Raw genomic sequence first — 27,372 nt, forward strand, 5'->3', positions numbered from 1 at the left:
CATCGTGTGATGTCACAATGCCCAATGCTCACAGATGACCAATCGGAATGGATCCATTTACATATGCCATCACCAGCCCCAGCCATTGGAGAACATTCAATCGTGTGATGTCACAATGCCCGATGCTCACAGATGCCCAATCGGAATGGACCCATTTACATATGCCTATGCAGGAGCCCCAGCCAATGGTGAACGTTCCATCGTGTGATGTCACAATGCCCAGTGCTCATAGACATCGTTGCCATAGTGACAGTACAGAGAGTCAGATGTGGGCCGAGGAGCCTTCAAGACAACATGAGATGTTCCCATATTGTGTGAAAATATTTACGTCATTCACCCCTGAACCTCGATAAGAACACCACCTGCACATCTTAATTAAATTAGAGAAAAACGGAAAAGAGGTCGGGCATTTACACTTTTAAGGCTCTGTGTGTGTCGAAGCTTCGTGTGTGTGATGCCGCACCGCGAACCCCCCCACCACCCCCCCCACGCGTTGCCGAGACGACCCGACTTCGACGACTTCAAGATACGCTATTTTAAGACGGCAGGGACCCGACTTCGACGACCAAATCTCCCCTGGGGGCTACAGGTAGGGAACGGTCTTTATGCACTTTTCCAACTCTGTGTGTGGGGGTGGTTAGTGTGTGTGAGGCCCCCCCCCCCCCCCATTGGGGGCTATTGGGGGCCGCAGGACCGCCCACGTCTTTTCCACTTCGTCAGAGATTTCGCTTTTCTTTCTAAGTATGCGCTTCTCATTTCATTCCGTCGTGTTTAAGCGCACGTTTTTAATGGATAACATACACCCCCCCCCCCCCCCAATACTTCAAAACTAAACTGGCTTATCACCCACACAAGCCCCGATGCTCAAGGACATCGTTGCCATAGTTACCGTACAGAGAATAGCCTGAGAGCCGAGGAGCTTTCAAAACAACATGAGATGTTCACATATTGTGTAAAAATATTAACGTGTTTCAAACCCCTGAAACTCGATATGAACAACACATGCACAACTTAATTAAATTAGAGAAGAACGAACAATATGTCGAGATTTTAATATTCCAATCAATGCACGTTTGACATTGAGTTGTCTGCCAGTTGGCCAATCACGCGCTTTGTTTCAGGCCAGCACACAAAATGGCTGAGAGGGCTTCACAGATGCCTGTTTTACTGGAGATTCAAATGTGTTGTTCTGTGGAATAAATGTCATGGAAACTTGCAGCAGCTTCATTGTATTTAGTGCAAAAAACATAAAAAAAGACAGAAGAAAGTGCTGCGAAGTGGATAAAAATGCAAGATAACAAGGTCCATGCTGATGTGCTGGAACACAAATGAACCCATGAATCACCTACCTGAAAGGAAAGACTAAAGGCCGGAATTTATGAACATCTAACTGTATGGACTTTAATTAATCTAATTGCACCCTTTATAACGTTAATAGATTCATTCATTCATTCATTCATTCCTTATTCATTCACTCACTCACTCACTTACTCAGACATTCATTCATGAAATTGAGGGCCTGAACTATAACGCGGTGAATTGAACATTGTCACTAATGCCAGCCTGTTGTACAGTTATTAGTCTATAACAGAGCTAGATAGGGCTCTTAAAGATAGCGGAATCAGGGGATATGGGGAGAAGGCAGGAACGGGGTACTGATTGGGGATGATCAGCCATGGTCACATTGACTGGCGGTGCTGGCTTGAAGGGCCGAATGGCCTCCTCCTGCACCTATTGTCTATTGTCTATTGTCTATTCTCCAGAGTTTCAGCCGGACCCGCTGAGTTACTCCGGCACTTTGTGTCTATCTTCGGTCCCATTTGTTGGAGCTTCATGCGAAAACATGCAGGGACAAAATGCTCCGATCGCGTAACTTACGAACTCGCGGCAAATAAAACTCTCGCCCCATCTGTCCGACATCCGTCCGGCTGCCTTTCTGCCTTTCGATTTGTTCCCGCCGTGCGATGTCACAATGCCCGAGGCTCGCAGACGTCCAATCGGAATGGATCCATTTACATGTACGGCTTCCGGCCGCATTTCTTCCATTGATTCCCTGCAACTCCGAAACCGGACGCAGAATCGCCGACATCTTTTCCATTTCGGTAGAGATTTCACTTTTCTTTCTAAGTATCCGCTCCTCATTACATTCCGTCGTGTTTAAGTACACGTTTTTAATCAAATCCTTCCCCCCCCGCCCAATATTTCAAAACTAAACTGGCTTCTCACCCATAGATTCAGCTTCACCAGCCCCAGCCCCTGCTGAACATTCCATCGTGTGATGTCACAATGCCCAATGCTCACAGATGTCCAATCGGAATGGATTCATTTACATGTGCCTATGCAGGAGCCCAAGCCCATGGTGAACGTTCCATCGTGTGATGTCACAATGCCCAATGCTCAAAGACATCGTTGCCATAGAGAGAGAGTACAGAGAAGGTTCACCAGACTGATTCCTGGAATGTCAGAACTTTCATATGAAGAAAGACTGGATAGACTCGCCTTGTACTCGCTAGATTTTAGAAGATTGAGGGGGTATCTTATAGAAACGTTTAAATTCTTAAGGGGTTGGACAGGCTAGATGCAGGAAGATTGTTCCGGATGTTGGGGAAGACCAGAACAAGGGGTCAAAGTTTAAGGATAAGGGGGAACGCTGAATCGCCGACATTTTGGTAGAGATTTCACTTTTCTTTCTAAGTATCCGTTCCTCATTACATTTCGACGTGTTTAAGTGCACGTTTTTAATCAAATCCTTCCCCCCCCCCCCCCCCCCCCCCAATATTTCAAAAATAAACTGGCTTCTCACCCATACAAGCAGCCATTTCGGTAGACATTTCACTTTCCCTTCCAGCTATCCACTCCTCATTACATTTCGTTATGTTTATGTCCATTTTTTTCTTTAAAACCTTCTCCCCCCCCCCCTCACTCATTTTGTCGCCTCCTGCTGGCCAGCGACCATAACGGCTGCTGGCGCCCGCTGCACAACCTCAAGCGACGCTATTTAAAAACGGCCTTTCGGGAACGGCTCTACTTCGAGGACCACGTCTCCCGTGGAGGCTGCGGGTAGGCAACGGCTGCGTTGGGGCATTACACTTTTAAGGCTCTGTGTGTGGGGATGCTTCGTGTGTGTGATGCCGCCCCGCCACCGCCCCCACCCCCCCGCGTTGCCGTGACGGTCCCGACTTCGACGACTTCACGATACGCTATTTTAAGACGGCCGGGACCCGACTTCGACGGCCACGTCTCCCCTGGGGGCTACAGGTAGGGAACGGTCTTTATACACTTTTCCAACTCTGTGTGTGGGGGTGGTTAGTGTGTGTGATGCCTCCCCCCCCCATCCAGTGGGGGCTACGGGTAGGGAACGGCTGCATTGACTAAAGGGATCAGGGGGTATGGAGAGAAGGTAGGTACATCACTCCCCCTACCCCTCCCTCCCTCCCCAATCTTCCACTTCTCTCCCCCTTCCCCTCCACTCTCCCTCCACACTCTTTCCCCTCTCTCCCCCACCCCTCTCCCTCTCCCTCTCCCTCCCTCCTCCCCATCTTCCCCATCCCCCCTCCCCCACATCTCTCTCCCCATCTCTCACCCCCTACCCCGCTCTCCTTTCCCTCCCAAATCTATCCCGTTTCCTCCTCCTCTCCCCTCCCTCCCCTCTTCTCACACCCCCCCCCCCCCCCGCAAAACGCCGTTGGGGAAACAGACCCAACGGGTCTGCACTTGGTCTAGTATATATATAAATCTGGAGCTAGACAGACATTATATGCAGATACATAACATTTTTGTTTATATATAAAATCTGGAGCTGGTCTATTATATACAGATCTATTCCTCCTCTCCATGGATGCTGCCTCCAGCATTTCTTCTCTACCTTATATACAAATATATAATTTTCTCTCTCTCTCTAAATATATATATATATCTTTCACACACATATATATATATATATATATATATATATATATATATATACACAAAAGAGAATATATATATCTTTTCTGCCGGAAATAGCAGGGGACCGGGGGTCAAATGAGATGGAGGAACTGAGTGAAATCCAGGTTAGCCGGGAAGTGGTGTTAGGTAAATTGAATGGATTAAAGGCCGATAAATCCCCAGGGCCAGATATGCTGCATCCCAGAGTACTTAAGGAAGTAGCCCCAGAAATAGTGGATGCATTAGTGATAATTTTTCAAAACTCTTTAGATTCTGGAGTAGTTCCTGAGGATTGGAGGGTAGCTAATGTAACCCCACTTTTTAAAAAGGGAGGGAGAGAGAAAACGGGGAATTACAGACCAGTTAGTCTAACATCGGTAGTGGGGAAACTGCTAGAATCAGTTATTAAAGATGGGATAGCAGCACATTTGGAAAGTGGTGAAATCATTGGACAAAGTCAGTATGGATTTATGAAAGGTAAATCATGTCTGACGAATCTCACAGAATTTTTCGAGGCTGTAACTAGTAGAGTGGATAAGGGAGAACCAGTGGATGTGTTATATCTGGACTTTCAGAAGGCTTTCGACAAGGTCCCACATAAGAGATTAGTATACAAACTTAAAGCACACGGTATTGGGGGTTCAGTATTGATGTGGATAGAGAACTGGCTGGCAAACAGGAAGCAAAGAGTAGGAGTAAACGGGTCCTTTTCACAATGGCAGCAGTGACTAGTGGGGTACTGCAAGGCTCAGTGCTGGGACCCCAGCTATTTACAATATATATTAATGATTTGGACGAGGGAATTGAATGCAACATCTCCAAGTTTGCGGTTGACACGAAGCTGGGGGGCAGTGTTAGCTGTGAGGAGGATGCTAGGAGGCTGCAAGGTGACTTGGATAGGCTGGGTGATTGGGCAAAGGCATGGTAGATGCAGTATAATGTGGATAAATGTGAGGTTATCCACTTTGGTGGCAAAAACAGGAAAGTAGATTATTATCTGAATGGTGGCCGATTAGGAAAAGGGGAGATACAACGAGACCTGGGTGTCATGGTACACCAGTCATTGAAAGTAGGCATGCAGGTGCAGCAGGCAGTGAAGAAAGCGAATGGTATGTTAGCAAAAGGATTTGAGTATAGGAGCAGGGAGGTTCTACTGCAGTTGTACAGGGTCTTGGTGAGTCCACACCTGGAGTATTGCTTACAGTTTTGGTCTCCTAATCTGAGGAAAGACATTCTTGCCATAGAGGGAGTACAGAGAAGGTTCACCAGACTGATTCCTGGGATTTCAGGACTTTCATATGAAGAAAGACTGGATAGACTCGGCTTGTACTCGCTAGAATTTAGAAGATTGAGGGGGGATCTTATAGAAACTTACAAAATTCTTAAGGCTAGATGCAGGAAGATTGTTCCCGATGTTGGGGAAGTCCAGAACAAGGGGTCACAGTTTAAGATTAAGGGGTAAATCTTTTAGGACCGAGATGAGGAAAACATTTTTCACACAGAGTGGTGAATCTGTGGAATTCTCTGCCACAGAAGGTAGTTGAGGCCAATTCATTGGCTATATTTAAGAGGGAGTTAGATGTGGCCCTTGTGGCTAAAGGGATCAGGGGGTATGGAGAGAAGGCAGGTACAGGATACTGAGTTGGGTGATCAGCCATGATCATATTGAATGGCGGTGCAGGCTCGAAGGGCCGAATGGCCTACTCCTGCACTAAATTTCTGTTTCCCTCTGCCACCCATCCCCCTCTCCCCCACCCACTTCCCTCTCCACCCGCCCCCTTCCTCCTACCCCTGTCCCTCTTCCATCACTCCCCCTACCCCTCTCCTCCTCCCTCCCCACTGTTCCACCTCTCCCCCCTTCCCCCTCCATTCTCCCTCCCCACTCTTTCCCCTCTCCCCCTCCCCTCCCCCACATCTCTCTCACCCCCTACCCCGCTCTCCTTTCCCTCCCAAATCTGTCCCGTTTCCTCCTCCTCCTCCTCTCACCCCCTCCTCCCCCCACCTGTGTGTTTGGGGGGTGGTTAATGTGAGTGTGATGCCGCAGCCTCCCGCAAACGCCGTTGGGGAAACAGACCCAACGGGTCTGCACTTGGTCTAGTATATATATAAATATATAGATTGAGAGAGAATAATATATATCTGTATATAATGTCTGTCTATTCCAGATGCTCAGCATTCTGCACACTCCGTGTGTGATCCCAGGGATGAGGTTGCAGGACCTGCAGGCGGGTGGGGGCGCGCGCGCGCGCTTCCCCGGGGATTTGTTTGTCGGGGGCGCGCTTCCCCCGGGGTGTGTGTGTGTGTGTCGGGGGCGCGCGCCAGTGGGGTGCGCGCCTCCTCCTGTGCGCGGCTCCGGGTGAGTGCGGGAGGGTTGGCGCGGCGCGGCGCGGTGCAGCGGCAGCGGGGGGTGGGCTGTGGATGAGGGGTAGCGGCCAGCTATGGTCCCCTAACCCGCCCCTTCCCCACCCCGCACCGTGGGTGGGAGGCATCGGCCGCTGCCTGGGGAGTAGAGCAGCCCCCCCCCCCCCCTGTCCCGGGTAATCCCTCTCCTTATTCCCCTCTGGGGGCCTTGCCGACCCTACTCGTCCCCTTGCAGCGATCTTGCAAGTTTGCAAACGACCCCCTTGCACCATCCCTGCTGCACTGAGCTGGGAGCAAAAGTTGGTTTGAAAGTGCTGCTGGAGTAACATTTTACAGGATCATGTCTCCACGTGTTTGTGCAGCAGCTCCACCTCGTGCTCAGAACAGCACCTCATTTTTCGCTTGAGCAGCGGTATGAACATTGACTTCTCTAACTTCATGCATCCCTTGCTATCCCTCTCTCTCCATCCCTCCCCCTTCCCAGTTCTTCGACCAGTCTGACTGTCTCCGATTACATTTTATCTCTGTTTGCTTTGTTGTTGTTGCCTTCTCCCAGCTAGCAACCATCTACTCTACATTTTCCTTGAACTTCATCCCCTTTGTTTCGTTTCCACACCTGACACTTCCTTATCTCTGATCTCCCTCTCTTCTGACTTCAGTCCGAAGAAGGGTCTCGACCCAAAACATCACCCATTCCTTCTATCCAGAGATGCTGTCTGTCCCGCTGGAGTTACTCCAGCATTTTAGAAACAGAAAATAGGTGAAGGAGGAGGCCATTCGGCCCTTTGTGTCTATCTTCTGCACAAAATAACACGAATAACGTTTAGTGCAATATAAAGTCAGTAAAGTGTCCCGGTTTGATTTTATATAACAGAGGCGCAAAATATATTGCCAGGTAAAAGTCTACTAAACTCATTCCGGGTGTTCTGTCTTCCAGACAGATACTGGTAGGTTCCCAGAGATAATCTTTACTGAGTAAAGTCCAACATGGGCAGGACCTACACAGTGAATCGTAGGACTCTGAGGAGTGTTGTAGAGCAGAGGGATCTAAGAGTGCAGGTACATAGTTCCTTGAAAGTGGTGTCACAGGGGTGGTCAAAAAGGCTTTTTGCATGGTATTTAGAATATTGCAAGACATTTAGAATATTGTGTTCATTTCTGGACACAGTGTTATAGGAACGATGTTGTCAAGCTGGAAAGGGTGCAGAGAAGATTTACGAGGATGTTGCCAGGATTTGAGGGCCTGAGCTATAGGGAGAGGTTGAGCAGGTGAGGACTCCATTCCTTGGAAAGCAGGAGGATGATGGGATGATCTTTTCGAGTTGTTCAAAATCACAAGAGGAATAGATTCCCCAGAGTAGGGGAATCGAGAACCAGAGGACATAGGTTTAATGCGAGGGGGTTTAAGGCAGATTAAATAGGAGCCTGAGGGGTAACTTTTTTACACAAAGGGTGGTGGATGTATGGAACGAGCTGCCGGAGGAGGTAGTTGAGGCAGGTTCTATCGCAACATATAAGAAACATTTAGACAGGTACATGGATAGGAAAAGTTTAGAGGGATATGGGCCAAATGCAGATAGGTGGGACTAGTGTAGATGGGACATGTTGGTCGGTATGGGCAGAAGGGCCTGTTTCCACGCTGTATGACTCAATGATTCCAATTCCTTTAGAAAATATCAATGTTATTCTTAATGGCAGTATCCTAGTTTGCTTTCATACAACAGCTAACATGAAATGAATTGCTCGGTGAGGACTTCTAAACTCATTCTGGGAATGGCTAGCTTCCAGTCAGATGACAGTAGCTTCCCAAAGACAATCTACTGAGTGGATGATGATCAATGTGATGTGAGATTTAGATTAGTTTAGATATGCAGTGCGGAAACAGGCCCAGCGATCCCCGTACACTAACACTATCCTACACACGAGAGACAATTTATCATTTTTACCAAAGCCAATTAACTTTTGCGTGTGGGAGGAAACCGGAGCATCCGGAGAAAACCCGTGCAGTTCACAGGGAAAACGTACAAACTCCGTACAGACAAGCATCCGTAGTCAGCATTGAACCCGGCTCTCTGGCGCTGTGAGGCAACAACTCTACCGCTGCGCCATCGTGCCGCCCATGGCTGGCGGTGCCCATGGCACCCACGTCATGGCTAGGTGTGGCCAGACGATCAGTATGCTCCTCCCGTCACCAATTGCTGGTTGCCACCGCTCTTTGATGGGGATGTGCAGGTGGTATGTCCCTCCAGGTGGACGGCTGCACGTGACATTTTAACGTGAGGAGGTTGGTCCACTTGGTCTTTGGCCAAGACAGACACAGGTCCAGTGGCATGGACTCCATGATGGTAAGGAGTATCTCCCTGCTGCAGCCCCATCCACTGCACAACCACCATCCTCTGTCTGCTCATGTGAATAGGGTCTAGGAGCAGAATTAGGCCATTCGACCCATCTAGTCTACCCCGCTATTCAGTCGTGGCTGATATATCTTTCCCTCTTAACTGGCAGAGCTACTTCCTTACAGCGCCAGAGACCCGGGTTTCATCCTGTCTACGGGTGCGGAGTCTGTAGGTCTCTCCGTGACCTGTGGGTTTTCTCCGAGATCTTCGGTTACCTCCCACACTCCAAAGACGTACAGGTTAATTGGCTTGGTGTAAATGTTAAAAAAAAATGTCCCTAGGGTGTGTAGGGTAGTGTTAATGTGCGGGGATCGCTGGTCGGTGCGGACTCGGTGGGCCGAAGGGCCTGTTTCCACGCTGTTTCTCTAAACTAAACTAAACCCCATTCTCCTGCCTTCTCCCCATAACCTCTGACACCTATACGAATCAAGAATTTATCTATCTTTGCCTTAAATATATCCACTGACTTGGCCGCCACAGCCTTCTGTGGCAAAGAATTCCACAGATTCACCACCCTCTGACTAAAGACATTCCTCCACACCTCCTTCCCAAAAGAACGTCCTTTATCTCTGAGGCTATGACCTCTCTCCAAGACACTCCCACTAGTGGAAACATCCTCTCCACATCCACTCTATCCAGGCCTTTCACTATTGGGTAAGTTTCAATGAGGGGACCCCTCATCCTTCTAAACTCCAGCGAGTACAGGCCCAGTGCCGTCAAAGGCTCATCATAGGTTAACCCACTCATTCCTGGGATCATTCTCGTAAACCTCCTCTGGACCCTCTCCAACGCCAGCACATCCTTCCTCAGATGTAGGGCCCAAAATTGCTCACAATATCCCAAATGCAGCCCGGCCAGTGCCTCATTGTTCCAGACTAATCAGCCCTCAGATTTGAGGACAAACGCAAGCTTCTCTTCCGCCACAAGGTGGCAACCATTGGAGAAGACTGCATGACAACAAGCTGAATAGCCCGAGACCACATGGCAGGAGTAGATCGGGTAAACGCACAGGGTCTCTTACCCAGAGTAGGGGGATCGAGAACCACAGGACATGAGGGGAGGGGAAGGGAGGAAGATTGATCAATTCCTGATTCGTACGGGTGTCAGAGGCTATGGGGAGAAGGCAGGAGAATGGGGTGCGGAGGGAGAGGTAGATCAGCCATGATTGAATGGCGGAGTAGACTTGATGGGCCGAATGGCCTAATTCTGCTCCTATCACTTATGATCTTGTGAAAATTACACCTGTATAATTGATTGGAGAGGAAGCAGAAAAGTCCCGAATGAATTGTTGAAAACATAATAACACTTTAACACCTCTGTTACAGGACAGTTTCTTTCACTATTGGATAGCAAAATGGCTCAACAACCTTTGTGGGACCAGATCGGCAGAGGTTTTGTGCAGCACTATTATCAACAGTTTGATCGAGACCGAACTCAGCTCGGCACTCTATATGTAAGTCGGCACAGTTTTGCAGTTGTAACTGGTGTACTGTGAACAATTTTGGGCCCCATATCTGAGGAAGGATGTGCTGGCTCTGGAGAGGGTCCAGAGGAGGTTTACGAGAATGATCCCAGGAATGAGTAGGTTAACATATGATGAATGTTTGAGGGCACTGGGCCTGTACTCACTGGAGTTTAGAAGGATGAGGGACCTCATTGAAACTTACCTCATTGTAAAAGGCCTGGATAGAGTGGATGTGGAGAGGATGTTTCTACTAGTGGGAGAGTCTAGGACCAGAGGTCACAGACTCAGAATTAAAGGACGTTCCGTTAGGAAGGGGATGAGGTGGAATTTCTTTGGTCAGAGGGTGGTGAATCTGGGGAATTCATTGCCACAGAAGCCTGGAGGCCAAGTCAATGGATATTTTTACAGCAGAGATAGATTCTTGATTAGTACGGGTGTCTGGGGTTAATGGAAGGCAGGAGAATGGGGTGAAGAGGGAGAGATAGATCAGCCATGATTGAATGGCGGAGTAGACTTGATGAGCCGAATGGCCTAAATTCTGCTCCTATTAGGCTAGATGCAGGAAAAATGTTCCCGATGTTGGGGGAGTCCAGAACCAGGGGTCACAGTTTAAGAATAGGGGGTAAGACATTTAGGACTGAAATGAGGAAAAATGTCTTCACCCAGAGAGTTGTGAATCTGTGGAATTCTCTGCCACAGAAGGCAGTGGAGGCCAATTCACTGGATGTTTTCAAGAGAGGGTTAGATTGAAAGCGTAAGAGATGCTGTTACAACAAACCTGGTGTGCCTGGTGATTTTTCTGTCTGAAGACTTTAAACAACCGCTTAAATTTGCGATAATGTTTCCACTTCCAGAGCGACTGTTCGTGCTTAACGTGGGAAGGACAACCTTTCCAGGGAAAAGCTGCAATAATGGAGAAAATATCTGTGAGTAGAAGAAGGGTCTCGACCCAAAACGTCACCCATTCCTTCTCTCCAGAGCAGCTGCCTGTCCCGCTGAGTTACTCCAGCATTTTGTGTCTATATTCGGTTTAAACCAGCATCTGCAGTACCTTTCTACACAGTATATGTCTATTAGAGGCTTTCTTGAACTACCCAACCCGAAACGTCACCAATCCATGTTCTCCAGCGATGCTGCCTGACCCGCAGAGTTACACCAGCACTTTGGTTATACCCTCTGGTTATATACTTGGGGGTAAAGTATTATTATTTACCCTATATGTGCTCTACATTTGTTTTTAAACCTCACCCAAGAGACACAAACCCAGCCTATCCAGTCTTTCCTTGTAACTGTAATGCTCCAACCAGACATTTTTCTGATGAAGATAGACACAAAATGAATGAAAGAATGAAAACATTTATTGGACAAGTATTCACATACAAGGAATTTGCCTTGGTGCTCTGCCCGCAAGTGACAACATGACATACAGTGACAATTAGGAACGACACATAAAACATTAAACATTAATAATAAAACATTATCGATTAAACATGTGAATTAAATAAAATACCAGAGCAAAAGGAGGCTACAGAGCTACTACTCGTGGAAAAAAGCTGTTTTTATGTCTGGCTGTGGCAGCTTTGACAATCCGGAGTTGCCTTCCAGGGGGAAGTGATTCAAAGGTTTTGTGGCCAGGGTGAGAGGGGTCAGAGATGATCTTGCCCGCTCGCTTCCTGGCCCTTGCAGTGTACAGTTCATCAATGGAGGGAAGGTTGCAGCCAACAACCTTCTCAGCTGATCGGACGATTCATTGCAGCCTCCGGGTGTCGTGCTTGCTGGCTGTGCCAAACCAGACCATGATGGAGAAGGTGAGGACAGACTCTACGATGGCCGTGTAGAATTGGTCCATCATTGCCTGTGGCAGATTGTGCTTCCTCAGGTGAAAATCTACAAAGATTCATCTGGAAATTGTGCAGGAAGGAACTGCAGATGTTGGTTTAAACCGAAGATAAGCACAAAATGCTGGAGTAACTCAGAGAAGGAATTCCTTCCCTCCAGAGATGCTGCCTGTTCCGCCGAGTAACTCCAGCATTTTGTGCCTATCTTCAGTTTAAACCAACATCTGCAGTTCCTTCCTACACAATTTTCGGATGAAGCTCCTTTGCAGCCCCTCCAGTACAATCAAATAATTTCCAGAATGTAGTGATCTTGTCTCTTGTCTCTCCGCTGACTGGATAGCAAGCAACAAAAGCTTTTCACCGTACCTCGCTACACGTGACAATAAACTAAACTCAATAGTGTTTAGTTTCAGTTTAGTTTATTGACACGTGTGCGGATGTACAGTGAAAAGCTTTTGTCGCGTGCTAACCTGTCAGCGGAAAGACAACATTTACAATCAATTACAATTGAGCCTATGATGTACAAATGATGAAAGAATGGATCAACTAGGCTTGTATTCACTGGAATTTAGAATGATAAGATGGGATATTATAGAAACATATCAAATTCTTAATTCATGCAGGAAATTTTTTCCCGTTGTTGGGGGAGTCCAGAACCAGGGGGTCACACAGTTTAAAAATAAGAGGCAAGCCATTTAGGACTGAGATGAGGGAAAACATTTTCACCCAGAAAGTTGTGAATCTAGAATTCTCTGCCACAGAAGGCAGTGGAGGCCAATTTACTGGATAATTTCAAGAGAGAGTTAGATTTAGCTCTTAGGGCTAACGGAACCAAGGGATATGGGGAAAAAGCAGGAACGGGGTACTGATTCAGGATGATCAGCCATGATCATATTGAATGGCGGTGCTGGCTCGAAGGGGCCAAATGGCCTACTTCTGCGCCTATTTTCTATGTTTCTATGATTCGTCCACTGTATAGATACAATTCATGATAAAGGGAATAACTTTGAGTGCAAACATATAGTTGTACCAGTTACACCCTGTTCTTGTAATCTTGCTGTATTGAAGGTTAGTGCCCTGTACATCTTAATAGTACTAGCTACCTGCCACTGCCTTAAGAGATCCTTGGACATGTATCGTCCTTTGTGTTTCAGCTAGCCTAATGAATCCTCTGATATATGAATCACACTCTTTCTTTCAGAATTAAATTCTATCTGCGTTGCTGTGACCATTTTATCAACAGTGGCACATTGGCGCAGCGGTAGCGTTGCTGACTTTTATGACATTAGTTGCTTATGTTGCTCATTTATTAGCAATTATACCTGTGTATAAATTTCAGGCAACGAAGATACTGCTTCCTTCCATTCTAAGAAGTCATGTTTCACACAGCGGAGCAGCGGTAGAGTTGCTGCCTCACAGCGCCAGAGACCCGGCTTCGATCCTGACTTCGGATGCTGTCTGTGCAGTTTGTACGTTCTCCCTGTGATCACACGGGTTTTCTCCGGGTGCTCCGGTTTCCTACCACATTCCAAAGACGTACAGGTTTGTAGGTTAATTGGCTTCTGTAAATTGTCCCTAGTGTGTAGGACAGTGTTAATGTAAGGGGTGATCGCTGGTCGGCATGGACTTGATGGGGCGAAGGGCCTGTTTCCACACTGTATCTCTAAAGTCTAAACTCATCAATATGAATCAGTGGCTGAAGCCACAGTATGAACAGCATTTCTCATTTTTATGTCATCTGGGAACATTGTAATCATAGCACTTAAATTCATATGCAGACCTTTAATATAGATAACAGTGAGGGTTCTCACACTGATCCCTATAGTACCCCCAATAGTACACCTCTCCAAAGCCAACAATGGGCCATTATGGGCTCCACCTATCCTTGATCATCTGTTGCTGGCCCTGATTTGTTCTGGCCTTTTCCTACCTTTCTTCCCCTATCCCCCTCTGCTTTCAGTCTGAAGAAGGGTTCCAAGTTCACAAGTGAAAGGAGTAGAATTAGGCCATTCAGCCCATTGAGTCATTCAATCATGACTGATCAAGTCCGACCAGAAACGTCACCCATTCTTTCTTTCCAGAGATGCTGCCTGACCCTCTGAATTACTTCAGCACTCTGTGTCTCTTCGGTGTAAAGCAGCATCAACAGTTCCTTTCTGCACATTTCATAAACTCTTGTAACTTCTTTTGCATGTTGATGAAAGTTCAGCTTAAATTCTTTATCAACTATGTCTAATAATGCAGACAAAATGTGTAGGAAGGAACTGCAGATGCTGGTTAAAATCGAAGACGGACACAAAATGCTGGAGTAACTCAGCGGGACAGGCCATTCCTTCTCTGCAAAGGTGATGCCTGTCCCGCTGAGTTTACTCCAGCATTTTGTGTCTATCTTCTAATAATGCAGAGATTATGGGCATCACGGTGGCGCAGCTGTAGAGTTGCTGACTTAAAGCCCTAGCAGCGCCAGAGACCCGGGTTCGATCCCGACTCCGGGTGCTGTCTGTACGGAGTTCGTACCTTCTCCCCGTGACCGTGTGGGCTTTCTCCGAGATCTTCAGTTTCCTCCCACACTCCAAAGACACACAGGTTTGTAGGTTAATTGGCTTGGTATAAATGTACATTGTCCCTAGTGTGTGTAGGATAGTGTTAGTGCCTTCTCCCCATATCCCTTGACTCCGCTATCTTTAAGAGCTCTATCTAAAGGACCTGTCCCACTTGGTGATTTTTTTTTTCGGCGACTGCCGGCGTCATATCAATGTCGCCAAAAGATTTTGAACATTTCTTGGGATGTCAGGACTTGGGATGTCAGGACATTCATATGAAGAAAGACTGGATAGATTCGGCTTGTACTCGCTGGAATTTAGAAGATTGAGGGGGGATCTTGTAGAAACTTACAAAATTCTTAAGGGGTTGGACAGACTAGATGCAGGAAGATTGTTCCCGATGTTGGGGAAGTCCAGAACAAGGAGTCACAGTTTAAGGATAAGGGGGAAATCTTTTAGGACCGAGATGAGAAAAATATTTTTCACACAGAGAGTGGTGAATCTCTGGAATTCTCTGCCACCGAAGGTAGTTGAGGCCAGTTCATTGGCTATATTTAAGAGGGAGTTAGATGTGGCCCTTGTGGCTAAAGGGATCAGGGGGTATGGAGAGAAGGCAGGTACAGGATACTGAGTTGGATGATCAGCCATGATCATATTGAATGGCGGTGCAGGCTCGAAGGGCCGAATGGCCTACTCCTGCACCTATTTTCTATGTTTCAAAACCCAGTAGCGACAAAAAAAATTTGCGACACTTGAAAAAACACCACGCGTCATCACGCCGCGTCACCGCGAATTTTCCGGTGACCTGATACGTCAGTCAATGATGCTGGCAGTCACCGGAAAAATTGCCAAGAGGGACAGGCTCTTAACTCTCTCTTGAAAGCACCAGAGAATCGGCTTTCACTGCCTTCTGAGGCAGAGAATGCCACAGATTCACAACTCTGGGTGTAAATGTTCTTCCTCATCTCCGTTCCAAATGGCCTACCCCTTATTCTGAAATTCTTATTTATCCCAGGAGGGAAATTGATCTGCCAACAGTCATGAAAACATAAAGTGTTTAAGTGAAATATGAATTTTCTTTTTTTTTTTTTTTTATTTTCTTTTTTTTAATTAGAAGTACAGTAAATTACAATAATACACATCACATATATCTTAATACATTTGTTGTACCACTTCGTTTTACGAGCTTTAGAAAAGATAGAAATAAAAGAAGTAAGGAAAGTGAGCAAGAATCGTGGTGCAGGAAAGTGTTGGGAAAAGAAAGCCCCTTAGGGAAGAAGTTAGAGAAGGAAGTAAAGAAAGGAAATTAGACCCTAGAAAGAAAAGAAAAAAAAGGAAAAACAATCGCTCTATTGTAACACAAAACTCCGCAAAAAAGGATATACCAACCGTATTTTTTTTTAATTTAAATTTATTTTATACCCCCCATTACCAGATCCTGGTACCATTTATATTTTAAATTACTATTGCACCTTATACTTGTAATAGTTCCATAAATGCAGACCACGTCTTTTGGAAGTGGTCTGCTTTGCCTGCTAGGAGGAGTCTCATCTCTTCCAAGTGTAGTGTTTGAAATATGAAATTAAAGTGACGAGTGGAAGGCTTGGGGATGTGCAAAGATTGGGGGAGGGGAGTCAGTTTACCCCATGACAGAAGGGCGAGGAGTTGTACAGTTTGATGGCCACAGGGAAAAAGGATCTCCTGTGGCGTTTTGTCCTGCATCTTGGTGGAACCAGTTTGTTGCTGAAGTTGCTCCTCAGGTTGACCAGTGTGTCATGGAGGGTGGTGAGCTGTATTGTCCAAGATGCTCTGCAATTTGAGGAGCATCCTCCCCTCCAAGACCATCTCCCATGAATCCAACTCCACCCCCAGGACGGAGCCGGCCTTCCTGATGAGATTGTTAATCGATTGACATCCGAGGCCTTCACCCAGCTGCCCCAGCACACGGCAGCGAAGAAGATGGCACTGGCTACCACTGATAGGTAGAATATAATTAGATTAGAGTCATAGGGTCATAGTGACTATGCAGTGTGGAAACATGCACTTCAGCCCAACGCCCACACTGACCAACAATGTCCCAGCTACACTAGTCCCACTTGCCTGCGCTTGGTCCATATCCCACCAAACCTGTCCTTTCCATGTACCTATCTGACTGTTTGTTAAATGATGGGATAGTCCCAGCCTCAACTACCTCCTCTGGCAGCTTGTTCCATACACCCACCACTCTTTGTGTGAAAAAGTTAACCCTCGGATTTCTATTAAATCTTTTCCCCTTCACCTTGTGCCTATGTCCTCTTGTCCTTGATTTTCCTACTCAGGGCAAGAGACTCTGTGCATCTACTCTAATCTATTCCTCTCATGATTTTGTACACCTCTCTAAGATTACCCCTCATTCTCCTGCGCTCCATGGAATAGAGACCCAGCCGCTAGTCCTGGCAACATCCTCGTAAATCTTTTCTGAACCCTTTCAAGCATGACAATATCTTTCCTATAACATGGTGCCCTGAAACATAGAAACATAGACATAGAAACATAGAAATTAGGTGCAGGAGTAGGCCATTCGGCCCTTCGAGCCTGCACCGCCATTCAATATGATCATGGCTGATCATCCAACTCAGTATCCCGTACCTGCCTTCTCTCCATACCCTCTGATCCCCTTAGCCACAAGGGCCACATCTAACTCCCTCTTAAATATAACCAATGAACTGGCCTCGACTACCCTCTGTAGCAGGGAGTTCCAGAGATTCACCACTCTCTGTGTGAGAAAAGTTCTTCTCATCTCGGTTTTAAAGGATTTCCCCCTTATCCTTAAGCTGTGACCCCTTGTCCTGGACTTCCCCAACATCGGGAGCAATCTTCCTGCATCTAGCCTGTCCAACCCCTTAAGAATTTTGTAAGTTTCTATAAGATCCCCTCTCAATCTCCTAAATTCTAGAGAGTATAAACCAAGTCTATCCAGTCTTTCTTCATAAGACAGTCCTGACATCCCAGGAATCAGTCTGGTGAACCTTCTCTGCACTCCCTCTATGGCAATAATGTCCTTCCTCAGATTTGGAGACCAAAACTGTACGCAATACTCCAGGTGTGGTCTCACCAAGACCCTGTACAACTGCAGTAGAACCTCCCTGCTCCTATACTCAAATCCTTTTGCTATGAAAGCTAACATACCATTCGCTTTCTTCACTGCCTGCTGCACCTGCATGCCCACTTTCAATGACTGGTGTACCATGACACCCAGGTCTCGCTGCATCTCCCCTTTTCCTAGTCGGCCACCATTTAGATAATAGTCTGCTTTCCTGTTTTTGCCACCAAAATGGATAACCTCACATTTATCCACATTATACTGCATCTGCCAAACATTTGCCCACTCACCCAGCCTATCCAAGTCACCTTGCAGTCTCCTAGCATCATCCTCACAGCTAACACTGCCCCCCAGCTTAGTGTCATCCGCAAACTTGGAGATATTGCCTTCAATTCCCTCATCCAGATCATTAATATATATTGTAAATAGCTGGGGTCCCAGCACTGAGCCTTGCGGTACCCCACTAGTCACTGCCTGCCATTGTGAAAAGGACCCGTTTACTCCTACTCTTTGCTTCCTGTTTGCCAGCCAGTTCTCTATCCACATCAATACTGAACCCCCAATGCCGTGTGCTTTAAGTTTGTAAACTAATCTCTTATGTGGGACCTTGTCGAAAGCCTTCTGGAAGTCCAGATACACCACATCCACTGGTTCTCCCCTATCCACGCTACTAGTTACATCCTCGAAAAATTCTATAAGATTCGTCAGACATGATTTACCTTTTGTAAATCCATGCTGACTTTGTCCAATGATTTCACCACTTTCCAAATGTGCTGCTATCCCATCTTTAATAACTGACTCTAGCAGTTTCCCCACTACCGATGTTAGACTAACTGGTCTGTAATTCCCCGTTTTCTCTCTCCCTCCCTTCTTAAAAAGTGGGGTTACGTTTGCTACCCGCCAATCCTCAGGAACTACTCCAGAATCTAAAGAGTTTTGAAAGATTATTACTAATGCATCCACTATTTCTGGAGCTACTTCCTTAAGTACTCTGGGATGCAGCCTATCTGGCCCTGGGGATTTATCGGCCTTTAATCCATTTAATTTACCCAACACCACTTCCCGGCTAACCTGGATTTCACTCAATTCTCCAACTCCTTTGACCCGCGGTCCGCTGCTATTTCCGGCAGATTATTTATGTCTTCCTTAGTGAAGACGGAACCAAAGTAGTTATTCAATTGGTCCGCCATATCCTTGTTCCCCATGATCAACTCACCCGTTTCTGACTGCAAGGGACCTACATTTGTTTTAACTAATCTCTTTCTTTTCACATATCTATAAAAACTTTTGCAGTCAGTTTTTATGTTCCCTGCCAGTTTTCTTTCATAATCTATTTTGATATATCTGAACTGAACACAATATTCTAAATGCGGTCTCACCAACGTCTTATACAACTGCAACATGACCTCCCAACTTCTATACTCAATACTCAGGTTGATGAAGGCCATACGGCCAACAGCCTTTTTGACCACCTTATCTACCTGTGACTCAACCTTCAAGGAACCATGCGCCTGTACTCCTAGATCCCTCTGCTCTACAACACTACCCAGAGGCCTACCATTTACTGTGTAGCTCCTGCCCTTGTTCGACGTCCCAAAATGAAACACCTCGCACTTCTCTGTATTAAATTCCATCAACCATTCCTCTGCCCACCTGGCCAATCGATCCAGATGATGCTGCAATCGTTCACAACCATCTTCACTGTCTGCAAAACCACTAACTTTTGTATCATCAGCAAACTGGCTAATCTTGCCCTGTATGTTCTCATCCAAATCACTGATGTAGATGACAAACAGTAACGGGCCCAGCACCGAACCCTGAGGCACACCACTAGTCACAGGCCTCCAGTCTGAGAAACAACCTTCCACCATCACCCTCTGCTTCCTTCCATGGAGCCAATTTGCTTTCCTTTCAGCTATCCCTTCTTGAATCCCATGTGATCTAACCTTCCAGAGTAGCCTACCATGCGGAACCTTGTCGAACGCATTACTGAAGTCCATGTACAATACATCTACAGCTCTGCCCTCATCGACCTTTTTGGTGTCATCTTCAGAAAAATCAATCAGATTTGTGAGACACGATCTCCCACGTACAAGACCAAGCTGACCTAATCAGCCCTTTCCCATCCAAGTGCCTGTATATCCTATCCCTCAGAATAATCTCTGGTAACTTTCCAACTACAGATGCTAAGCCCACCGGCCTATAGTTCCCAGCATTTTCCCCGCTGCCCTTCTTGAAAAGAGGCACAACATTTGCCACCCTCCAGTCTTCCGGCACCTCTCCTGTATCTAAGGACGGCGTGTAAATTTCAACCAGGGCCCCCGCAATTTCCTCTCCAGTTTCCCGCAATGTCCTCAGATATATCTGATCAGGCCCTGGAGATTTGTCTACCTTCAAACACGACAGTACCTTCAGTACTTCCTCGACGGTAACACTGACTGCTCTCAAGACACTTCCAGTGACTGCTTCAATTTCCTCCGTCTTACCGTCTTTCTCCTCGGTAAATACAGAGGAGAAATACTCATTGAGGACCTTGCCCATCTCCTGTGGATCCACACAGAGGTGACCACTTTGATTCCTGAGAGGTCCCACTCTCTCTCTTTTCCCCTTATGTATTTATAAAATCTTTTGGGATTGTCCTTAATGTTAACCGCTGAGCTATCTCCTGGCCCCTTTTAGCCCTTCTGATTTCCTTTTTCACGTTAATCCTTAGTTTCCGAAACTCCTCCAGGGATGCACTTGATCCCAGCTGCCTATACCTGTCCCATGCATCCTTGTTTTTGACTAACGTCTCAATTTCCCTCGTCAGCCAAGCTTCCTTACATTTGCCTGCTTTGCCCTTCACTCTAACGGGGACGTACACATCCTGAGCTTTCATCAGTAGACTTTTAAAAACATCCCACTTGGTCGATGTTCCTTTCCCCTCAAATAACCTGCTCCAGTCAACTTGAGCGAGACCTTCTCTCATACTCTCAAAGTTGGCCTTACCCCAGTTGAGCATTTTAACACGTGGACCCTCTCCGTCCCTATCCATAACTATCTTAAACCTAATCGAACTGTGGTCACTGGTCCCACAAGGCTCCTCCACACACACTACATTAACTTGCCCTTCCCAATTTCCCAATACTAGATCCAGCGTCGCCCTCTCATGTGTGGGAGCCTCCATATACTGCTTAAGAAAACTCTCCTGTACACTTTTGAGGAATTGCACCCCCATCTAAACCCTTCACACTATGATTTTCCCAGTCTATATTGGGAAAGTTAAAATCCCCAACTACTACAATCTTATTTGACCTGCAGCTGTCTGCAATCTCCCGACACATTTGTTCTTCTAATTCCCGTTGACTATTTGGGGGTCTGTAGTACACCCCCAACAAGGTGATCATCCATTTCTTGTTCCTCAGCTCCACCCATATAACCTCACTAGACGAACCGTCCGTAATGTCACCTCTGAACACAGTGGTGACATCCTCCTTAACCAACAATGCAACCCCCCCCCCCCCCCCCCTCCTCTTTTTCCCTCACCCCTGAAGCTCCTGTATCTCGGAACATTGAGCTGCCAGTCCTGCCCCTCCCTTAACCAGGTTTCAGTAATGGCTACAACATCCCAGTCGCTCGTACCTATCCATGCCCTAAGTTCATCTGCCTTGCCCATAAGGCCCCTTGCATTTAAATAGGTGCAGTTTAAACCAACCCTCCTTCCTCACTCTCCACCTTTCACCTGCCTATTCTGTCCACTAACCTTTCCCACACCACCCTCAATACCAACTTCCAGCCTCTCACGTGCCTCTGTCCTGCACGAGATCCCACCCCCCTGCCAATCTAGTTTAAACCCTCCCTAGTAGCATTAGCAAACCTTCGCGCTAGGACGTTGGTCCCACTCCAGTTTAGGTCCTTTTTATACAGGTCACTCCCGCCCCAGAAAAGATCCCAATGATCCAGAAATGTAAATCCCTGTCTCCTGCACCAACTCCTCAGCCACACATTCATTTTCCCTATCTTCCTGTTCTTACATGGACGTTACTGGAAGCAATCCTGAAATCACTACTGCGGTGCCTTCAGCCCACGTTGGTTTTGCATACAGCCCGTCACCGCTGGCGACCCGCCAGCAGCCTCACGAGAAGGCCCAGCCACAAGAGCTCATTAACAACTCCAAGGTCAGACACACTGATCGGCCTTATCTGCACACGGGCTGCTGAGAATGTAGGTAAAATAGGCCTCTGGAATAAACATGACACAAGGTGGCTGGCTCAGCTAAGTGTCATTTGTTCTTTGCTTTCTGCCATGGGATTCAGTCGATCCTACAACTGGTTACGTGTAGCATCGGGGTCCCCAGTTGCAGGATCCCACGACAGAAAGCAAAGAACAAACGACTCTTAGCTGAGCCAGACACCACGTGTCACGTTTATTCCAGAAGCCTCTTTTACCTACATTCTCAGTTTTACCTACATGCTACCCTGCAGGCCCTGCTTTTCAGCCTTCTACCCAATTCCATAAACTCGAGTCGTGGAACTTCCTTCTTCTTCCTACCTATATCGTTCGTGCCAACATGCACAACAACCTCCCGGCTGCTCCCCCTCAATCTCGAGGATGCCGTGCAGCCGCTCCGAGACGTCCTGGACCCTGGCACCAGGGAGGCATCACCCCATCCTGGAGTCTCGCCTGCTGCCATCGAATCTCCTGTCCGCACCTCTGACGATGGAGACTCCCACCACTATAGCTCTGCCTGACGTCACTCTTCCCCATTGAGCCTCGGCACCAGGGTTGGAATCACAGCCACTCAATCTTGTCGTGTCGTCCACTCCGACAGTTCCCAAGTGGGCACACCTGTTTTCAATAGGTACAGCCACCGGGGCCTTCTGCACTCCATGTTTACTTCTGCTCCTTATTGTCACCCACCCTTGACCTCCTTGTATCCTCGGTGTGACAACCTCACTGTAGGTCTTGCCCAAGAAACTCGTTTTCCAGGAATGTCCTGAGGTCATCCAGCCGCTGCTCCAGTTGATGCTGAGAGAAAAACAATGAATGTTTTAAAGTTGGATAGAGTGGATGTGGAGAGGATGTTTCCACTAGTGGGAGAGTCTGGGACTCGAGGGAGGTCACAGCCTCAGAATAGAAGGATGTTCTTGCAGGAAGAAGATGAGGAGAAATTTCTTTAGTCAGAGGGTGGTGAATCTTTGGAATCCTTTGCCACAGAAGACTGTGAAGGCCGTCAGTGGATGTATTTAAGGCAGAGATAGATAGATTCTTGATTAGTACGGGTGTCAGAGGTTATGGGGAGAAGGCGGGAGAATGGGGTTAGGAGGGAGAGATAGATCAGCCATTATTGAATGGTGGAGTAGACTAGATGGGCCGAATGGCCTAATTCTACTCCTATCACTTATCACTTTAACAGCCATCAGGCTATTGAACACAACAACGAATAAGCTCAGAGCTCTGAACTGCAAAAGACTATATTATTATTGCACTATATTTATTATTTATTAAACTTTTTCTTGTTTTTCTCTTCCCCCGTTATATACAATGTTTACATATTCACACATTCTGTTGTGCTGCAGCAAGTAAGAATTTCATTGTCCCGTCTGGGACATGTGACAATAAAACACTCTTGACTCTTGATCTTATGAAAGTCAAGACCCTTTTTCAGACCTGAAACGTCCCCCATTCCTTTTCTCCAGCGATGCTGTCTGTCCCGCTGAGTTACTCCGGCTTTTTGTGTCCATCTTCGGTTTAAACCAGCAGCTGCAGTTCCTTCCTCCACAGTGAATATTTTTTACCGATTTTGTTCAACCTGCAGGGTCTACCGTTCCAGAAAATTCAGCACAACATTACAGCCGAGGATCATCAACCAGCGCCGGACAACTGTGTTCTTTGCATGGTGGTAGGACAGCTGAAGGTGAGCAAGGAACTCACTTCAGAGATCGGAATTCCTCTGGTTATTCCTTTACCTTGGTTCGGCTTGGGTTTGTCCGAAGCGTGACCTTAATTTTGTTCTTAGTTTAGATTAGCGGCAGAGCGTGGAAACAGACCTTTCAACAATAGACAACCATATAACCATATAACAATTACAGCACGGAAACAGGCCATCTCGACCCCTCTAGTCCGTGCCGAACACATAATCTCCCCTAGTCCCATATACCTGCGCTCAGACCATAACCCTCCATTCCTTTCCCATCCATATAACTATCCAATTTATTTTTAAATGATAAAATCGAACCTGCCTCCACCACCTTCACTGGAAGCTCATTCCACACAGCCACCACTCTCTGAGTAAAGAAGTTCCCCCTCATGTTACCCCTAAACTTCAGTCCCTTAATTCTCAAGTCATGTCCCCTTGTTTGAATCTTCCCTACTCTCAGTGGGAAAAGCTTTTCCACGTCAACTCTGTCTATCCCTCTCATCATTTTAAAAACCTCTATCAAGTCCCCCCTTAACCTTCTGCACTCCAAAGAATAAAGCCCTAACTTGTTCAACCTTTCTCTGTAACTTAGTTGCTGAAACCCAGGCAACATTCTAGTAAATCTCCTCTGTACTCTCTCTATTTTGTTGACATCCTTCCTATAATTAGGCGACCAAAATTGTACACCATACTCCAGAATTGGCCTCACCAATGCCTTGTACAATTTTAACATTACATCCCAACTTATATACTCACTATACTCAGGAGTAGGCCATTCAGCCCTTCGAGACAGCATCGCCATTCAATGTGATCATGGCTGATCGTCCACAATCAGTACCCCGTTCCTGCCTTCTCCCCATATCCCCTGACTCCGCTATCTTTAAGAGCCCTGCCTAGCTCTCTCTTGAAAGTATCCAGAGAACCGGCCTCCACCGCCCTCTGAGGCAGAGAATTCCACAGACTCACAACTCTCTGTGTGACCCACTGAGTCTATAAGATCAGTAAGTCCATCAGATCTTGAACTGCATGGGGGATTTTTCCGGGTGCTCCGAATTTCTCCCACACCAAAGACCTACTGGTTTGTAGGCTAATTGGCTTGGTAAAATTGTAAATTTACCCTAGCGTGTGTCGGATAGTGTTAGTGCGCAGGGATTGCTGGTCGGAGTGGACTCGGTGGGCTCGAAGGTCCTGTTTCCGCGCTGTATTTCTAAACTAAACTAAACTGAAGGAGATGAGGAGGAATTTCTTTATTCAGAGGGTGGTGAATCTGTGGAATCCATTGCCACAGAAGTGCTGCGGGGGCCAAGCCAGTGGATATTTTTAAGGCAGAGATAGACAGATTTTTGATTAGTGCGGGTGTCAGTGGTTATGGGGAGAAGGCAGGAGAATGGGGTTAGGAGGGAGAGATAGATCAGCCACGATTGAATGGTGGAGTAGACTTGATGGGCCGAATGGCCTAATTCTGCTCCTGGAACTTAGTTCTTGGGTCCCTGTAATCTACCATTCCTAAGCTCTTGCACTTAAGTGTGATTTTTACTGAACTACATGCAAAAATAATTTCACTGTGACAAAGGCCATATGTAATGGATAGGACAGGTTTGGTGGGATACGGGCCTTCTTCTTATGTTTGAAGCAGCAGAGGTTATGTAACGCCCCCCCCAGGCGCTGTAGCCAGATCAATGTGCTGTTGTCGAGGGCCGTGAGGTCTACTCCTCCACCAGGGGGGCGGAGGACAGCACAGTCGAAAATGACGCTCTGCGCTGTTCGCTGGTCTGCTCCACACATGCAGGCTGCTGATGAACGCAGCCCCCAGCGATGCATGTTGGCGTTGAACCGGCCGACCCCTGTACGGAGCCAGTTCAGGGCCACCCACTCTTTGCGGGGCAGGTCCGAGCCGGGTGGGGCTGTGGTGTTCGGTGCAACAGTGCATTGCGGAGGTCGCGAATGCTGTTCTCAATGCTCCTAGTGTGTTGAATATGGGCCAACGCAGGCAGGTGGGACTAGTATGGTTGCGGCATGTTGGTCGGTGTGGGCAAGTTGGGCCGAAGGGCCTGTTTCCACACCCTATTACCTTATAAAGTTACATTTTATATTTATCTATTTTTAAGAATTGTTTAAAATATCAATTTCTTCCGTAGGTGGACGATGACCCAGTGATTGGCTTTCATCAATTATTTCTTCTGAAAAATGATAACGACAAGTGGATCTGCACAAATGATATGTTTAGATTAGCTCTACATAACTTCTGTTAGGTTGATTTTATTTTTTAAAACATTTTGGTTGACTTTAACTTGGTTTCAACTGACGTTGTAGTGGAACGATGTATTGACAATTGCATTACTGTAGTAGGGGACCAATGTCATTAAGTAAATCGGTTTAATACAGTGTTCGGCTCTGAACGTTTTCAATCTCATTGAGTCATAGAGTGATACAGTGTTTAAACAGGCCTGTCGGCCCAACTAACCCACTCCGCCCAACATGTCCCATCTACGCTAGTCCCACCTACACGCATTTTTGTCCATATCCCTCCAAACCTGCCTTATCCATGTGCTTGTCTAACTGTTTCTTAAACGTTGGCATAGTCCCAGCCTCAACTACCTCCTCTGGCAGCTCGTTCCATACACCCACCACCCTTTGTGTGAAAAAGTTACCCCTCAGATTCCTATTAAATCGTTTCCCCTTCACCTTAAACCTGTGTCCTCGAGTCCTCGATTCACTTACACTGGGCAATAGACTCTGTGCATCTATTCCACTCATGATCTTATACATCTCTATAAGATCACCCCTCATCCTCCTGCGCTCCAAGGAATAGAGTCCCAGCCTACTCAACCTCTCCCTGTAGCTCAGTCCTGGCAGCCACCTCGTAAATCTTCTCTGTACCCTTTCCAGCTTGACATCTTTGCTGTAACACGGTGCCCAGAACTGAATACGATACTCTAAATGCGGCCTCATCAACATCTTATACAACTGCAACATGACCTCCCAACTTCTACACTCATCAGTCTGTTCAGCAATCCAAGAAACTGAGGCATTATCAGCGCTTCACCAGCGGGTTAGAATGCCATCCTTTTGTACGTTTTTTTGTAAAAAATATATACTTTTCAGCATCAGTTGAAAACTTGACAAGACCTTTTAGTCATGAAGGACATTTACGGAAAGTCGCTGATCAATTCACGAACTTCGTCAATCTGACGAGTTCCTTGAACCTGTTTTCCATGTTTGGGATTATAAAATGTTCTGAGATGTTAGTGTTTTCATAATGTAATTTGGAATAAAAGTAACATTAGTAAATGCATCTACTGAGATCTATAAATATTTATACAGAATATTCAACTGGAGTTTACCAATCCAGATTTGCAAAGACTGCAGATGGACACAAAATGCTGGAGTAACTCAGCGAGACAGGCAGCATCTCTGGATAGAAGGAATGGGTGACGTTTAGGATCGAGACCCTTCTTCAGACTGAGTCGGGGGAGGGGGAGATACAGAGATAAGGAAGTGAGGTGTGAAAATGAGACAAAGGGGATGAAGTTCAAGGAAAATGTAGAAGATCATTGTTAGCTAGGAGAAGGTAACAACAAAGCAAACAAAATGTAAACGAGGATAGTCAGATTAGTCCGAGAACTGGGAAGGCCGGAGGGATGGAGAGAGAGAAAGGGAAGACAGAGAAGTCAATATTCATACTCTCTATCCCTCCCCACCAAAGTCGCACTAGCTTCTCCTTTTCACCCAACAAACATTAACAATGGCTTGTTTCATTTATTATCGTTACTTGTTTGCATATATTTTATCAATTGTTCTTTATTTCTCCACCTCATGGTCTATATCTCTCGTTTCCCTTATCCCTAACCAGTCTGAAGA

At 46.7% G+C, this 27,372-nt stretch overlaps 1 protein-coding gene across 1 annotated transcript; it reads left to right on the top strand.

Moving 5' to 3' along the window:
* Positions 1-6,236: 6,236 nt before the first annotated feature.
* Positions 6,237-25,896, top strand: LOC116967452 (nuclear transport factor 2-like). Its single transcript, XM_033014020.1, has 5 exons — positions 6,237-6,283; positions 10,010-10,137; positions 11,004-11,075; positions 23,410-23,508; positions 25,650-25,896. The coding sequence occupies exons 2-5, from the start codon at positions 10,039-10,041 to the stop codon at positions 25,761-25,763; spliced, it is 384 nt and encodes a 127-aa protein (XP_032869911.1). The 5' UTR covers positions 6,237-6,283; positions 10,010-10,038; the 3' UTR covers positions 25,764-25,896.
* The last annotated feature ends 1,476 nt before the right edge of the window (positions 25,897-27,372 follow it).

Source organism: Amblyraja radiata, chromosome 2 (assembly GCF_010909765.2).
Source record: "Amblyraja radiata isolate CabotCenter1 chromosome 2, sAmbRad1.1.pri, whole genome shotgun sequence".
NCBI classification, from domain to species: Eukaryota; Metazoa; Chordata; class Chondrichthyes; order Rajiformes; family Rajidae; genus Amblyraja; species Amblyraja radiata.